The following is an 18,898-nucleotide window of genomic DNA, read 5'->3' as shown; positions in this document are numbered from 1 at the left end:
ACCATTTAATGACCACGTGTAAACAAACGTATCTGTAAGTGAATATAGAGAAGTGTTTGATCGATAACCCGACTTGTATTCGCTGACGATTGAAATTAATAATATCTGTGAAGAATCTGGATATATTTAAACAATATTTATGTTCCACCTTATTTCTTATCAACCAATATGACTTTTCAGTACTAAGAACACATTAATATCGATTTAAGACATTAATCTGGCGTCCTAATTAGATGAACTGTCACTCAGAAACGCAACCGCTTCAAACTATGAAATACATCTGAGTGAAACGTTCAATATCCTCATACAAGTCACCAGGCATAATCAAGAAATCGAAGTATTAAATTCTCGCGAAGATCCTTAGCCCTAAAAGGATATGTACTGATCCACTAGCAACAGTTTTACAGGTTTCTTCTTCAATTTTAGGAAAATTTTATAGATTCCTTCTTCTGTTTTTAGGAAAAAAATTATAACTAAAAGTGAATTAATAAAATCTGGCCGCATTTCGTCACTCTTCCTTATTTCAGTCACCTAACATAGAGGATATTTGTTACAGTAAACCCGAAGTATACCGTAATTTCTTCTTTCTTTTCGAAAGTTAAAATCTGAATCGTTTGACACCAGTCTTGGTAACTCGGGTAAAGTTACAAGTTTTCAGGAGAATGTGAAGCACAATGACATTGACAAAATTAATGTTATCAGTATAACGGTTAATTACACTTAATTTTCATTCATTAAATATTGTTAAAGATAAAAAAATAAAACAGCATATTGATACAGAATGCACAAAGTTTTGCAAATTTGTCTCAGTAAGAACCAGACAACTTCGGTGTACAAAATGAATTTCTGATCATAACTTATGTTCATTTTCCAAGAGTAAAAACCTAAAAAGTACGGGCACCATTTGTAGATATGATAACGAAACAAAACTCAAAATGAAAGCAATAATTTATGGTTCAGAATGACTTCCAGACAACATTTCAAAAATAAGGAAACCTTTCGCACGATTACCACCTTTTGCGACGTAGGCTATATTTCCGGACAACCCCATGTAATTTGAAATATACTTGTAATTCAATTTAGCGAATTAGAGGATCCTGTTGTTGACACTACCATTCCGTTTTAATACATGAAGAAACTTTCATATTTTGATCGTGATTTCATATTTCGGTATAAGTTACAATGACCAAATTGTCGTCCAACACTCAATTGCAGCTACACAAAGGTTCATTGTTTAACCTCTTAAATGCTAATGACGATTTAACTCGTCATGAGAATTTCGCTTGTATTTGCAGTCAGACGTTTACATTCGTCATAATAAGATTCGTATTGGGCATGGCGAATTTATACGTATCGTATTGGGCATGGCGTGGAACGTAAACTTCAAAGATTTCATTTCATTTCATAATGTATTTTTTTTAGCAAATTTATTCCACATTCAGATGCAACTTTCTCATTTGCAAACTACACGGTTAACAGATTAAAACACGTTTATACATCAAGATCACTCATAAATGAAAAACATATTACATTCTGCAATGCAGAAACTGTCACATGAAATTCTGACATTCGACTCTATTCTACGTAGTACAATAAATTATTTTATCCCACAATATACAGCGTGTTCAGTTCAAATCTTCCTAATTTGAATTAATCGTAGAGAGGAAAATAAGAATGATAGAGCAAAGGAGTTTAACAGAATTGAAGAAACACTCATAACGTTTATGTTTCACACAGTAATACACATTAATACACCTCACATGTAGCACATTGATAGCCCGAATATTATATACTTTGTATTCAACTTTTTGCCATCTTCTTTCCAATACGTCTTTGCCATCATGACATGGATTCGGGTTCGAACTCTAGGATGTTTTTTCACTGGAGTCTTAAATACACGATTTGACATAATCTTAGACCAGGAAGTCCATCGGAGCGAGATCCAGCGAACTTTGTGTCCACCATATCTGTCCATCGCGACTAATCCAGAGATTAGGGAATCTGGGATTGAGGGACCTCCGGACTGCAGTGTAGGGAACTTATGTCCGGTTATAGAGTAACTACCTGGGAGTACATGAACTGCTTCAATATGTCCAAGCACACAAGACCTGTTATTGTTTGAAAAACAAACAACCAACCGGACCTGTCCTTGATTCGACCACTCTAAACATTCATTTTTTTTTACTATCGCGGACACGTTCTTTGTACACATGGGTTTCAGAACTCCAGATTCGTACGTTACGCCTGTTGACAATTCCCGACACATAAAAGATTGCTTCGTCTGAAACCAGGACGTTGACAAGGAAGTGAGGATTTGTGTCAATACTCTACAACATTTCCATATCAAATTCTTTACGACTCAGTATGTTAACTGGCTTCAATTTTTGAACAATACGTAGTTTACAGGGATACAACTAAAGCCACTCGTACAGATCTTGATGCGCTGTTGTGGGAGGCACATCGAATTGCCTAGATGTCTGGTGCATGAATTCTCTGAAACTACGCTCAAATTTATTCCAACTTTTCATCTAAGGCACAACTACGAGCTCCATCATATTATTTTAGGACAGAACTGTTTATCAACTTATTGAAACTTATTGAATCACATCTTATCAATTCAGCATCAGGTGTAGTTTCTTCCTACTTTTGTCTAAAATTTCCATACGTCTAAATAATAAGATTTCGCTAAGCATACCATAGTACTGCCTGCGCTCATTGTAAAGCAGTTCAAATTTTTATTTATGGGATCGTGACGCATCTTACTATTCAAATGGAAGACTTCAAATCATGAAAACGAAACTTGAAAATCTGGTCTTTTATTTGGTGTTATCGTTATTTCATAAGTTATCGTACTTTATTCACAGTAATTAATTAAAATTAGGAAGATTTGAACAGAACACGTTGTGTAACAAGAGGGTTAGAGACTACCCAGGCTCTAATCCGGGAGTGCAGTAGATGACATTTCGAGACTGTTATAACTACTGAGACCTACAGTAAGATATTCATACTTTTACAGTAGTTATTCTGTTCTTCCTTAACTTCTGTCTGTTGTACCCGTTCTGCTCTAGTAAACTGTGGAACTTCTCTATGTCCTCCTTCTTTTTCTTCTCTTCAGTATCTATTTCTTCTATTCTTCTCTCCATATTCCTTATGAAGTTTCTTTTGGTGCTGTAATCCACATCACTTCTTTCGTGACAGTAAACTCCTGCCTCACATTCTTTCCTATACCATCTTGTTGTAAATCCTCCATCTTTTCTCTCTATAGTCATGTCCAGGAAGTTTATAATGTTGTTTTTCTCCACTTTCATTTCCAGTCTTATTCCGTTCTCTTCATCTTCAACCTTCTTTACGAATTTTTCCAGTTGTCTCTCGGTTCCTCTCCATACCCCCAAACAGTCATCCACGTATCTGCAAAACAATATTAGATTGTTTCCACCTTCTTCTATCGCTTTCTGCTCCCATCTGTTCATCACCAGTTCTGACAACACTGGACTTAATCTTGAACCTATACTCAGTCCTTCCTTAATCTTGACTAGTTTGTACCCTATTGTACAAAAACTATTGTCCCATATTACTCTCAAGGCTTTCACTATCTTCTCTTTCTTCCAGTTTCTTATTTATTTCCCTTTCATCTCTTTTTCCATGACTTTCACTGCGTAATCCCTCTTTATACTCGGAAACATTGCCTTAACGTCAATACTAAACATAATTGTTTTCTCCTTCTTATTTCCTATACGCTCTAACATTCTTTTCACTTCCTCCGTATTCTTTACTCGATGACTCTCTTGACCTATTCGTATCTCTTCTGCTATTTTTCTTAACTCTTCTTCTAATGATTCTAAACAGTTTCCTCTACAGTCCAATACTGGCCTTAGCTTAATCTCTTCTTTGTGAATCTTCGGGAATCCTTTCATCTTTGGAATCCTTCCTTCTTCTGTATTTATAATCAGTTGAATGTAGTATAGTCTGTTATTTATATATAATAGGCATCAAACGAAGATTAAGAGTAAGTTTTAAGACAATTAGTCAAGTATAAACAAGAGGTGTGTTACAGATGTCTGGAAAAAATAAACAAGGGCGGGAGGGTAATTAGGTCAGGGCAGGTGGCCAATAGATGACGCCCGAGGAAGTACGTCTCAGGTGGCTTCCCATGCACACAAGGAATTTGAGTACTTTCACTTTTAGTATAAACATCTATGCTCTAAGATATCTCTTTCAGTTAGTGTCTGATGAAGACAACGTTAAGTTCTCGAATCCGTTACACTGTAATTTAGTTTTTAATAAACAAGTGTATATACTCTGATCAGAAGTGTTTATTATTTCTATGTTGAACGTGTTTTACACACAACAATATAAACAAATCCTTTTTATGCAGGTTCTAGTAGTTGAAATCCATAGCATTCATAAAACGTATCTTATGAATTTGTATAAAAGTTGAATACTCTTACAGGACTAAAGCTTAACAACAGATTTTATCAAGTATTAGAAATGCTCTAACCTTCGTAAGTTTGATAAGTTCGTAAACCATATCAAAGTCAATTTAGGGAACTTTATGAGAAAGTCTCCATATCTTTTTCTACCATAAAAACAGTAACTTAACATCTAGGATAATTGAGACAAATTGTTTTCCTAATTTTAAAACCTTTGGCCTCAGGCATGATAATTAATAACATAACAAAACTTAAAAAAAAAACAACGGAAAAACTAAATAAAAAGTCAAAGGTAGTGCTGCTTCTAACCCCCTCCTATGTTTTTGCAGAGTGGTATATTCGATTTCACAAACACTGTCAAAATGAACGATTTAGCAAGAACTGTACATAGCGAAACAATAACATCTCCTAGACACTATTTTCAACAAAGGCCGACAGTTTGGCGCGACGGTGTCGTTTGAAACAAATCAAAAGTAAGTGCTGTATATACCGTTTTCCCTCTATTACCACTTTAAAAGAGCAATGTAAAATATAATATAATAACATTCATTGCCTGGGAAATGTCCACAAAGAACATGGCACACTATAAACAATACCAACTCCCCCTCACTCTTTCTTCTACATGTCATGTCTCCATTTGTCGATACAGCTCTTATTGTATTATTAAACTCTGCTCGCCATAGAGGAATGGAAAAAGATGATGCAATTGACGTCACTTTACAAAAATTTATATATCAGAAATGTCAGTAAAAACACGTTATAAAATTTACATTTTGAGGTTGCTTTTGGCTCCCCCTAACTGTGGCGCTCCTGGTAGTCGCCTGGGTTGCCGGCCCTTGGTCCTCCCCTGCTCATGATTGTCTTGTCAACCATGCATAAGTAGGTTTTTAAAAATATTTTTTGAGCAATCGAATGAGCGTCCGCTATGCGGCGTTGAATGTAATGCTTCATGTCCATTTGTAAGAGCACGAAGAACAGAAACTTTATATGCATAAAGAATAAGTTTGGTGTTAAGATCCCAGTTATTGTCTTTCAAACTGCATAACAATTTGACATTACTCGAACAGACGGTTCTACCGAATTTTCACACATTTTTTTCATTTTCGAGTTAGGTTAGAGCTTTGTATTTATTTTAGCAGAGCATGCACTAAATGAGAAGTTCCATTACTACTTGCAGATTGACTTTAGGAGAGCCCAGTAAATACAGTGTGGACATATGCCATAAAAACTATAGTGCTTAAAATACAAACCAACTTGTGTGAGGTGGCCACTAAAAAGCACGCATGCTATCTAACGGAGTCAGGGTAAGAGCGCAGCAGGGGAATAAAGCGGAAGCGAGGGGGTGCGTCCATGGGGAGTAGGCGCGTTAGCAACAGGGGTATACACATGAACGAGGGTAGGGGCATTTAGTATCTCCCCACTTGTTTCCTGGCTCCAGAACCGAGTAGCTATTGACAGGAATTGCTTATATTTACACTCTTTATTTCCTCACGAAAAATGTTTCACATCGTATTTTACCTATAAATTTTCTATTTGGTAGAACCGTCTGCTCGAGTGAACCCAAGTTGATCCGACGTCGAATATTAGCTTGTAAGTGGGAGAAGTGAGCTTTCTGAGAGAGATGTTTGTCGAAAGTGACATCAAGTTACTTCACGCTATTTTGTAATGGTAATGGAGAACCCACTGATGTAAGATGCAAACGGTCTGGATTTAGTGCTAAGCAGTGCTTGTTCCTTTTAAACCCAAATAACGTCATTTGAGTTTTCGATGGATTTAGGTTTCCACTTTAGACACCAACTGGCAAGTTTGTCAATTGTTGGTTGTAATGCTGTGTTTATTCGATCCACTGAAGAACATAAAGTGACATATGCCCTATCATCAGCAAACTGAAGTGCAAAAATGGGATGTTCTGGTATCGGCATATCAGCAACATGTAGGATGTATTAATTGTGGTGGCAAAACAGAATCTTGAAGAACTCCGGCCTAGGATGAAGTGATGGGATTGTGCCTGACTTATTTGTATAAAAGCTGAGCGATTATGAAGAAAGTTGGGTACGATAATGGTAGAATGTGGAGTAATTTGTAGAGAAGTCCATGGTGCCAGACTGTCAAATGCGTGCTCGATATCAAAGGAAATAAGGACAGATGGCAGCTGTTTATTAAAATGGTTAATAAGATAGCTCGACAATTTTTACACTTGGTCAGTAGCGATGAATGACAATCTAAAGCGTGCTTGTATTGAAGGTAAATTAAGTTAGCAAAGAGGTAAGGATGGGATCGCTTTACCAAAATTCGTTTCAATGTTTTGCAGAATGCATTGATTGACCGAAAGGAACCAATGTTAATAGGGTCTTTATTGGGTTTTAACAAAATGGCGATTTTGGCAGCCTTCCAGGAATTAGGAATAAAGTCGGTAGTGACTATAGCTGTATATAACATAACAAGGATAACATGAAAAGCTGTTCATGCCTGGCAAAGTTCGTTATAACTGATAGAATCAACTCCAGGGCTTATATTTCAGCGATTACGGATGGCTTCAACGATATCAGTACTGTGTAGCAGTGATTGGTTGGGTACTATCAAAGTGAGAAACAACACATTTTCAGAAGTGCTCTCAAGTCATTTTTTGTTTCCTTCTACTGTAAAATTAGCAATCGAGGGAATACTCCATTTCGAGAAAAAGCTCCTTATATATTGCTGTAACTTTTTAAATTCCATTTATTAGATTATAACCGTTCAAGTTCATTGCATTATCTGTGCTGATATTATGATATAAATGTAGGTTAAAAGACAGTCTTTGTCCAACAATGATATCTCCTAAGATATCGATGTACTTAATCTAGTTGCAAACACGTCTTTCAGATAGCTTTTATTTTTAATTTTTCATTTATTTATTTATTTCATCAGTAGAGCTATCGCTATCTCAGCTAGTAACAGACTAAGTTAGAATCAATATTTCTATGTGATAGTTTTTGAACCCACAGACTGTACCTTTTAAGTGTCACGCAACTCTTTAGGTGCTATTTCTATTTTCATAAAATCTACTTGAAGTAGAAACTTACATATTTTAAATTTGCTGTTGAAATAAAACAAACTAACAATAAGAAACAATCGATTTTGAAAATGAAAGGATGTAGGAAAATTTCAAAATCTAAGAACAAGCTTCTACTTCAACACGTTTATTTATATTCCTAATTTAATACTACTTTCGTATTTAAAACATACATGATGTTTGCTCTAAAGAATAAAGTATCAAAGCACATAACCATTAAGACGCTACCTGTGTAATATCAATTACTATCGTTGTTGTAACGAGGGTTCGAGGGTTCAAAATTTTAAAAAATCGCAAACACACACACTCAGACGTAGAGAATTTAGTAACGAACTTTTTAAGTTCGTTGAAAGGGGTTTGTAAACTAGCACTTAGAGAGTTGGACTCTGGCATATGTGGTCTCGAGTTCGATTTCTGGCTGGAGTACTCGAGTTTTTGGAGTCCACCAAGTATCATGAGGCAAACTAGGGAGTCAGGTGAATAAAAGATATGCCCGGCTATTCGGTTCAGAAAGATTCCGATATACCTTTTAAAAGTAGAGCGGAGCAACGCACTGACCACGCGTTCCTCGATAGGTGAACTTAGTTCCACTAGTCGCTAGCAGATAGAGTCGGAGTAGGCTCAAGTCCGCGAAGAACTGTTACACAGGACACTAGTTGGTAAGTTATTAGTAAAAAAATTAATAAACTATATACTATTCCAATAAAATAAAAAAAACTAAAAAATTACTAATGGACGACGAATGACACCTTTTTAGCGCCATGAGAGTTAATTTTTCTGGATTTTCTCAAATTTTACTTGGAAGTTAATATGAAATCCATAAAATCGAAATTAAACGAAAATATTAATGTAATAAGATTTTATTAGGATTACGCTAGTAAGTCTTCTAAGATTGTAATGTTATTTTATCCGTCCGTCTGGTCGGTACTCCACACGATAAATCTTTACGAAAAGCTAATTTTTAAATTGTCGCAATGGACAACTTGAGTTATCTCGGCGAGTTCGTTAACAGAGTCAGTGCTTTCACATCATCCGTGTACCGGTAAGTGACGTAACTAAGGAAGGGGAGAAAGGGGATTTGTGCCCCTGGCACAAGATTGGGAGGGGCAGAAAAACTGGACAAATATTTATTTTCACTATAAGGCAAGGAAAAGAGTTTAGCAAAGTAAAGATCATTAAAACAAATAATCAGATACTTAACAGGAAAACAACGACTCACCAACCTTAGCATTGTATCCATAGAGCATGAGTTAGCTTCAAAGCTAGCTTTCGAGGACATTCTAAAAGCCTTTGCAGCCAAAAGAGCCCGAAAAGTTAAATTTTAGTTCCAGTTTTTAGTGTTTTCATTTATCTTACTCGATTAAAGAATTTGCAAAATGGCCGAGTATAATACTCGAGACAACAGCTTGATTGTTTTTCATAAATTGTATTCTTCAACAACAGACTGTTGATTCATTCTATACATATGCACATCCCGATAAAATTCCAAAAATATTGTGATTTGCAGTTATTATGGTAAGACCAAATAAGATATATCAAGCATGCTACTCTCATATTATTTGGCAATCAAATACTAATTAGTTGATGTTTTATTTTGCAATAAATATTAAAATATGTAATGTAATTTAAAGAAAAAAATGGAATAGGAGAATTACTGTATGACGGGAATATCAGGTGTAGATGGGGAGCGTTTTGGTTTGGTTGTTCAGAGGGGGCGTATAGGCGAGTTCTTGCTCTGGGCGACAAGTAGCCTGGTTGCGTCGCTGATAACGGTGACTTTGATGGTGGCTATCCATATCCCATACATGAAATATTGACCGCTTCAATTTCACATGATCCACTTTACCTCTTCTCAGTGTTATAGGGCTTACCTTTGGTTTGTGGCGTCCCCCGATCGATCCCAGGCCAAGTATATTTATGGTGTACAACGTGGTGTCCGTGGGGTTTCTCGGGGTACTTCCATTTCCTCCCATTTTCTCATTCCACGAATTCTTCCATCATCATCTCAGTTAGCCTAAATTGCATACTCGTAGAAGGTTAAACTGAAAGATTTCATTTCATTTTTCCGTTTTACTGTTTTTAACAGAGTCTGTTCTTTGTCTTAAGTTGAACCCTATGATAAAATTGTTAGGTACAAGGAACCACTATATAAAGAAAAATTGTATATTAGGTTTTGCTATACAATTATTTAGTGCTGTGTGCCTTCAATAAAAAAATATCTATCGTATTTTTGTATCCTTGAGAGGATCACAAGGTCGGAGACTCCTATTAAATGTTTAGTGTTGAGTACAGTGCGGAGACAATTCAAAGAAACAATCATAAAACGACAGGAACAACCAGAACATGTTTTCACTATTAAGTATGACAAAGAATAATTAAGCAAAACAAGGAAAGAATTAGATTTTTTTTTTAAAAAAAGTATAGAAAGAACCATATTACAGATATTTACAAAGAGGAAAAGAGATTGGGGAATACAATGTTTGGGGAAAAAGTTACATCATTATAGTTGTGATAAAGACTGAGTTTTTATTAACAACTGAATAAGCGTAGACGTAACCCTTCATTTGATTTTTAATTTCTTTTTCTGTATAAGAATGATTTTTAGTTTTTATTTTAACAGTGTTGAAACGTTCTGCTCTATGCAGGTATAAGGTAGAGTAATTATACTCGGGAAATTGTTTAATCCCACTTTATTACAAAATTTTGTTTTAAACATTATAATATAAACTAAGTACAAATTCTTCAGTATTTAGATTAAAATAGTTTTTTCTACGACCTGATGGCTTCTGTAAGGATCTCTCACAAAGCAAGCTACGTGAGGAGTGGTAGGATCCGAGAGAGCTTTATTGCATGCTAAGCGGGTAGGGGTAAGTACGAAGCTTCATTGCAAGCTGGGTGGTTGTGTGACAAGGAGTTTCCCAATGCTCCACTGCAAGCCGAGAGAAACGAAAGAAGGCCTTAAGCTAAAAGGATTACTTTCGATAAGGTCTTTCCAGAGCTCCACTGCAAGCTAAGGGAAGGGATTAACCAACCAGAGACTGATAACTGTTGCCGTGATTCTCTTGGTTTTTCTGGCTACTCTATTGCAGCGGTGGCGATACTGTTTTCAGACCGGTAACCAGCCCAAAAATGTTGGGGAGCCCGGTAGAAGTTACGGCCGATCCAGCCATATTATAGTTCATTTGCAAGCCTACCGTCAAAATTTTAGGGAGCCTGTATAAACGGCCCCGCTAAACACGTCTTGGATAAGGACCTGGATGATTTTGCCATTACATAACTAGTGGTAGCACTGATGTTTTTTGTCGTCTGACTCTGGTTGTTGTTCGTAAATATGAACACTTGTTGGTTGGTTGTAAACGAAACAATGTGCAGGATATTACAGTATTTATGATATTTTTATATTTTAGAACTTCGACCATAGCTCGGGAAGCCTGTATAACATTAATATTTTACATGCTTCTATAACGGGTTAAAATACACCTCCCAAACTTGATTCCGATCGAATAAGTTCGATTAAGGTTTTCTTTTCCAATATCGTCTAAAAATTGACCTCCCATAGCTCGGAAACCAAAAGCCTTTAATATAATATTTCACATGCTCATATAGCAAGTCAAAGTTTACCACGATGCCAAGTTTGATCCCGACTGGATGAGTTCGATTAAATATGTACAATGTCCTTGATTCTTTAGGGAATAATCAAGTAAAGGACAGAAGGACTTTAACGTGCCATTTTGGCCAGGGATCTATGGGGAACTGGGCTTGTTGTTTAAAGTGGAAATCGAATAACTATTCGGGATTGTATTTGAGGGAAGGTCTCTCATCGCGAATCGTACCGAGAACCACACTCCGGCAAAGAACATGAAGATTAAAAAACCGTATTTTGTGTCCAAATTGCTTATTCACAAAAGTACTATTTCTTTGTCTGAGACTGTGTATATATAATGTTCTATCCTGTATTTACCTTTAAATGAAAGGAATACAATGATGGATAATAAAAAAATATATTAATAGTTGCTTTAACTTACTGTTATTTACTACTAGCAGCTGAAGTACATGACGTTGCCTGGATAAAATTCTAAATAGCCTATGGTGTCTTAATGTGCCCTCCTATAGTATTTGCAGTGAATAATGCAAAATCAATCTGAAAATATTATGTTTTAAGGTTTCAAGAGTCCGTTTTGTCGAAAAGGCAGATAGGATCTACGTAATGATTTTGGGTACGTCTATTTTTAATCTACACTAAGTACTGTACCCATGAAAACTTCTAAATACCTGCGATTTCTTCACCATAACTACCTAGAAGTATACCAAGTCAATGGATTTGTGTAAAAGACAGTCAAAAAACAAACTTTATACATAAATGATATATTTCAGTTTAACGTGCCACGGATATGACCTTAAGGCTAAGGGAGAAGGGATGATCAAGGCAAGTGAATGATGATGGAAGACGTGAGGAAATGAGAAGGTGGGAGGAAAAAACACGCAGACACGATGTTGTCCACCAGAGATAAGCACTCTACCACTTAGCTACCGCGATCTTCAAAACTTTATACAGAGTGGTAATGAGTACGATGTCACAAATTTAGGAAGGTAATTCTACATAACAAAATATTTATATATAAAAAATGATTTTCATATGTCGTAAACCACTTAGTTTCTGAAAGAGAGAATGTCCATATCGGGAGAGAAGCAACTTTAGAGGGGTTTCTTGGTCAAGCAACCAACGTAAGCGTAGTATCATTATAATCTGCAGATGGTAAATATGTGAGATGACCACGCATGGGATTCCACAATCCCAGTAGCAAGAAAGCTTTCTGCAATTGGCGCGTGCTTGGCTTTTGGCTTTCTACGCTTGGACTTGAAACGCATGCTTTCATACAATCTGCCTTTTGTTGTACTTGCAAGCGATGCTTTAGACTATTCGCAGAGCGTTATAGTATCACTGGCAGTTCATTGGCTATTGACTTGAATTGTAAAACATTTGTGTTAAGCTTGAATGGAACATTGAATGCAAGGTTGCCCCCATGTGACTTCATTACTGGACTCCAGCTTGCGGCATGCTTGCACGCTTTGCAATCAAGCCGGATGCAAGCTTGCCGACTTCCAATGCAAGCTTACAGCAAACGGTTTGCATGTTGTCTCTGTTACTAGGGATAGGACGTAAGGGATTTTCCAAATCTATCATTATTCGCACAGTGGGTTAGTACATTCACTAAATCCCTGGTACTCGTTCACTCATTTTTCGTCCAAATAATTGGTCTCCTGAAATTACCGTACTATACCTCCAACTTGTGACAGGCATACTTTGCAATTCATACAGTTCTGCTGTTTAACATAAGTAATCTCTGCGAGATTTGTTGCATGTCTTAAAAATCACTTCTCCTCTCTCGTTATAAAACCACTCATGACATATAAAACTCTTCCACCATGCTGAATCCAATTGCAGTATTGATAACGAATTCCTACTTCCCTCACATTCTTCGGAGAATTATTTGCACAGTCATTGGTAATGTTTGCCATCTAGTTTTGTACCAAACAGAATTGCTTTCTGTGTGGAACTCATGGACTGCCAGTCGTACGTTGATTCTTGTCGAAGCAAAATGTGGAATTGTTTTGTGACAGGGTATTCAATAACACGCTTTATATAAGAATATTTAAACTTCACCTCACGTTTCAGATCATCACCAGTTTACATGGGGATCAATACAGACGATTTTACCTTTTAATTCTAAAAAAATCTATTAAACGATACGGAATTTTAAACTTTTTAGTATTGTTATTTTACTATAGATTTATGACCCTCTTTATCTTAATTAATCGTTTTGCCCAATGATAATGTCAGAGTTGTGGGATGGAAACGTTTACATAGAGAGTGAAAGTAGTAGTGCAAAAATATTGGTAATTCACGTTCGACACAGTCGGAAAAATATCCCGAAGGGAATTAGAGCGCCTGTGCTTAGGTCAAAACACAATTACACATATTGAGCAATCATTAATGACGTAACTTGTCCTTTATCTAAAAAGTTTGAGTACTCACACTCACCTTATCACTAAAGAAGTATACATGTTCGTTTTCGTCTTGAAATGTAACAATATATTGATAACGTATCTGTTGGCATCAATAGAGGACATCACTTTCTTTTCACGGTCAAGGTGAAAAGAACCGTAAACTTTGATAAGATATTACTGCTATAAATAATACAGCCATCCACTTCCTTATCGTTAGAGTGCAAACAGAAAAGTAATATTATAGGCTATTTTGAGGTTGTTTTCTTTGAAAGTATGCTTATTCATTGGACAGTGACAGCAATGTTGAACTACATAATAATATTTAGTCTTTGCTCGTTAGTGTTGTGCGCGGATTATGAAGTTGTGTACCAGTGGAAACAGATAGATTATGATTACCCTGATGATTATGTTCCTAGTTCTGAAGGTTACATCCCGGAGAACAATGCAATTACTGGAATAAAAGTTTATGGTGATCGAGTGTTTCTTACGGTTCCCCGATCGAAAGAAGGAGTTCCGTTCACGCTGAACTGGGTCCCGAAAGAACCAGCGCCAGGAGAGTCGTCACAGAAGCTGAAACCATTCCCAAGTTGGCAAGCTCAAGAGATTGGTAATTGTTCTGCGTTGCAGTTTGTTCAAAGCATGGAAATCGATCCTCTGGGACGGATGTGGGTTATAGATGTTGGTCGAAGAAACTTGAAAACTCAGCCAGACAACACTTGCCCTCCAAAAATTATTATTTACGATTTAGAGAACGATAATGCTATTATTCAAACTCACGTGTTTCCCGACGAAGTAGCCTCTTACAATAGTAGTTATCTGAATGATTTAGTTATTGATACAATTTACTGGCATGCGTATATTGCTGATTCTACTGACGCTGGAATCATAGTTTATAGTTTGGCCGAGAACGATTCTTGGAGAATTGAAGACCCGAGTATGTTACCCGATACTCCTGGTGGTACTGCTGTCGACGGTATAGCTTTATCGCCACGTGTAGATGACCACAGCATCCTATACTATTGTCCTCTTGACAGTAATAACTTTTATTCTATACCTACAAACATTATCAATCACCCTCCCTCCGAGGGCGTGTCAGATTATGTGGAGTTTCTCGGCAGTAGACCGACTGATTCACGTGTTGGAGGTATAGCTATGGACAATCAACAAATTTTATATTATGGACTTCTTGATTTGCATGCTGTTGCTAGTTGGAATGTAAGTGTAAGCTTGGATGAAGGTCAGGAGATCATTGGTGATGATGCAACAAATCTTGATTGGCCGGATACTTTTGGATTTGATAACAATGGATCATTGTGGTTTGTCACCAACAGGCTAGAGAACTTGGACAATGTTAATTTAAATGAAACTAACTACCGTGTAGTCAAAATGTTTATTGATGCACTCTCTTACATGCATGAATAACTTATGATGCTGTGTTCTTCTTTATTTTAGAGTCAACTTCATTTGTATGTGGACAATAAAAAAAAAATCATTATTAAATTATTAGTTGACAGTATTCCAGGATTTGTGCTCTTATCATAAGGTTCTAAAATGCCCGAAAGAAATAACGAATATGTTAGGTGTCTTCACTACGCTAATGTACTTGTCTTTGCTGAAACTGTGTAAAAATAGAGCGATGAAATTTGGTAGAATTTTAAAGGTCTCTCTACTCCCACATAACATTTTCTCCTCTTCTGTAATTGTTATATAGTGCAATATCTTATTTCAAGATCTTTCATATGGTGCATAAATTTGAGTGCTTGAGAATTCTGACGTCATAAGCTGTTCATCTTTATTTGTGGAATTCACACAAAGACATGGAAATATTTATTACTTCATTTAATGACAATAAATGTGTATTGTCTGGATCATTATATATTCTTTTAAGGTTTTCTTATTGTATTTAAGATATACACTAAAATTTATCTTTTACAATTTCGACAAAGATACGTTAAGTACAAAAGGTTAGATATTAAGTACAGTAGCGTTTTGAATGCCCAGAAATTTATGTAATACTATCATTCGTTGAAAGCAGATATATACTTGAAAAGTTTCGAGGTTGATCTTCTTCCGCCACTAGATAGTCATACTTAAGTTAGTTAATTTTCAAAGTGCGTTAACATGAATGAATTGAATTGGCCAACTTTAAGAAAAGCAATAGAACCCATTGTATTCTAATAACTTCTAGTGCATAAACTCCATAGCAACAGCCCATAGACACTATCTAAAACAGTCTATGTGTATTCACAGGAATTTTAGAATGTCCTAGACTTTTAACCTTTAAATGCTCATTGATGCGACTCCTGTGTCTAGGCTTTGAACCGCAATAGCTCAGTCTCTAATTAAGGTAGAAAGATAATTGTGGTATCAATGTGTTCCTGAATCTTTCCGACGATATTTATTTTGTGTATGTAGAGGGTACCATGGCAGAAGGGGAGGGTAAAGTTCTGTTTTTTTATGCATCAGGTTTTTCGGGAGGTACTTCACCCTTGGGAATACAATCCTAAAACTCGGCATGTAAATCAATAAAGTAGTCCACTACATGGTAATACCCCGTATGTGTCCATGTTGCTTATATAGGGGAGGAGGGAGGTAAAGTTATATATATATATATATATATTTGAGTCTCAGTTTCTTAACCCAAATTACGTTTAGTTTCAGGACCATTCCACATAAGACAAGATATCTTTTTCATTGAACTGGTCTAGAAGCATAATTATTGTTGCTGTGCATGATGTGTGCAGCAAAAATGATGTATATATATAATACTACGGTGGTAGGGGTGGAGGTGCGAATGTCGAATCCAATGAATTTTTCTTCTATGCATAACATTTTTTAAAGAAAATTTACTACGTAAAACGAATTCATTACGCTTTTCTTTTTAGTAAAACAACAACATTCCATTTTCTTTGACACACACAGAAGCAGGAAGAAAAAAAAAGAAACTAACATCATTTTCACCCCTTCATTCTTGTCTACAAACTAAGCTAAAATTAGAAAGCCAAGTGGGCGTCATTGTTTACTGTAGTTCAGGTAATTGTTGACAAGTGGAAAAGATAAAAGAGATTTTGTTGCCGAGGGTGAAGTACGAATGAGAAAGCAGAAGCACAGATAATTAGGGGGTCACCAGGGCTGCCAACGATTCCGTTCAAATCCCTGGCAGGCGTAGAAAGGTTAATTGTAGTAATTCGTTTTATCTTACAAACAGTTGCAGCTCACAAGCAACTTTTCTTGTCGTGCCTACATAACAACATAATATTATAAACTGGACCACCTCACAAAAATGCAAATATTATATATATTTTTGCGACAGCCCTTCGCACAATATTTTGTTATGGAGAGGAGTATGTTCTTCTGAACATTACATTATTGGTTTATTGAACAAAATAGCTGTTGCATACAATCCAAGTGAGTGATAATTATTACTCCTCAAATGGCTCATAATTGTAATACGTTGCCATCAGATCCGACGTTGCATATGTTCCATTCTGTCTGATTAATACTTCTGTAATTGTGTGTGTTATAAAATACAAGAATAATGGTTGGAGATATGTGGTGACCTGAAAGTAATAGGAGTACTGCCTGAATTAAAAAGTAGTTTCACCTTGATTCTTGTATGTCTGAAACAGTCGTGCGAAAGACAAACCTTGTATGGTGCAACATTGGAAAAAGGGGAAGAATTTCTTTCAGGAGTATGTAAAATGAAAACAGAACCATTGGTTCCGCCTCATACAATTCTTCTTTCTCCGTTGCACATAAAACTTGAGTTGACGAAGAACTGTGGCAAGGCATTCAACAAAGATTGCGACATATTTATGTATCTAAAAATATGTTTCTTGAGATAATGTATGCAAAATTGAAGGAATGAATTTTCATCGGAACCTAAATTGAAGAAAGTAATTTTGAATAAAATGTTTAAAAATCGTTTAGAAAGAGCTGAATTAACACTTCACAGTACTTTAAAAGTGCTATACATGGTAATAGTCTTGGATACAGAAAAGATAAAAAATACAAAACATTGGTCACAAATTTGTTGGAATGCTACAAAAATATGGGATGCAGTGTGTCTATGAAAATTCACTTCCTCCATTCATATCTAGATTTTTGCCCTGATATCTAGCAGATATTTTAGTGATGAACAAAGGGAAATGTAGCATCAAGACACTTCCGTAATGGAGAAGATATACCAAGATCGTAAGGATCCTGCTGTGATAGGAGATTATTGTTGGTTTCTTATGTAAGAGAGTAAACAGGATTACAAACAGCAGCACAGACACAAACGTCTTTAAGATAACAGACATGTTTCGTTACAATAGAAATTATCAGGAGTGTAGATAGGATACTAGTGATACATTAAATCTTGAAATCATAAAAAGAGTTCGGATAGATCTTCCGAAGGTCTTAATTAAACATTTTACGCCTTATGCAGAATTGTTTTGACGAATGATTAGCATCATACTAAAGGCCTGACTACTGCAGGAAACATGTTATTCGAACCCTTTAGTATGGCACTAATCACGCTTTAGAACGAATCTGCATAAGGCCTTTATATCCATGAGAGATCTAATATCCATGAATCCTAAGGTTGAGAAAAAATATCTTAAAATAGGAATATATAATCCTTTTAATTATACGTATAATTATATGTAAATGAAATGTACATTTCCAAGATAGCATAAGAAAAATGTGACATAATTCTTTAAGTGTGCCATTCTTTTTTTAGCTGTGACTATATGCCAATCTAAGTGAGAGTGTGTTAATTTACGTATAATGCATAATGAGCACACTAAATCTGTTCATATCTTTGAAACCTGACATGATAGGCCTTATGCAGAGACGTTCTGAAGTGTAATTAGTGCCATACTAAAGAGTTCGACTAAGATATGTTTGCTGCAGTAGTCAAGCCTTTAGTATGACGCTAGTCTTACGTCAAAACGACTCTGCATAAGGCGAAATGATTTTAGAAATCAATGTGATCGTTACCTTAAGAATCACCTAGCTTGACACCGGATATATTAAATAAGTTTGTTGTTGTTAGGCAGTGTTATCAGCTTATCAATAAAAAGTTTGGGAAAAACAACTATTAGCTTATTTAATAGTACTTTGTGACTACAAGGATAAGTATCCATAATTGTTTTATGTAAAAAAAAATATTTTTCTTCTAATTAGTTGGGAAGGCACGTGACTTTGTGACTACATTACAAAGTCACCCCTGAGTAAATTATGAAATGCGCAGCTGTTTTTATATACCTAAATATGAATAAAAATATATATATTCATGAATATTCAAGTTTACATTTATGAATAAAATAGTTCACAACACTGCTGTTTTTCTTTGGATTAGATTAAAGTCATTAAAATTTTTACTCTGTAAGTTATACTCATTCCTTAACAATAACTAAGTTTT

At 35.8% G+C, this 18,898-nt stretch overlaps 2 protein-coding genes across 2 annotated transcripts in view; both read left to right on the top strand.

Moving 5' to 3' along the window:
• Nucleotides 1-18,898, top strand: part of LOC145663733 (uncharacterized) — an 896,365-nt gene that overhangs the window by 417,554 nt on the left and 459,913 nt on the right. The window lies entirely within an intron of this gene.
• Nucleotides 13,723-15,300, top strand: LOC145663729 (protein yellow-like). Its single transcript, XM_081729808.1, has one exon. The coding sequence runs from the start codon at nucleotides 13,765-13,767 to the stop codon at nucleotides 14,911-14,913; it is 1,149 nt and encodes a 382-aa protein (XP_081585934.1). The 5' UTR covers nucleotides 13,723-13,764; the 3' UTR covers nucleotides 14,914-15,300.

The sequence above is a fragment of the Thermobia domestica genome, chromosome 11, assembly GCF_964235325.1.
Source record: "Thermobia domestica chromosome 11, izTheDome1.hap1.1, whole genome shotgun sequence".
Taxonomy (NCBI): Eukaryota; Metazoa; Arthropoda; class Insecta; order Zygentoma; family Lepismatidae; genus Thermobia; species Thermobia domestica.
Note: the sequence above shows the minus strand (reverse complement) of the source record. Positions and strands in the feature narration are given on the sequence as shown.

What these genes read in the sequence shown, in the direction of transcription:
- LOC145663729 (XM_081729808.1), top strand. Translation starts at nt 13,765, where the DNA reads ATGCTTATTCATTGGACAGTGACAGCAATGTTGAACTACATAATAATA.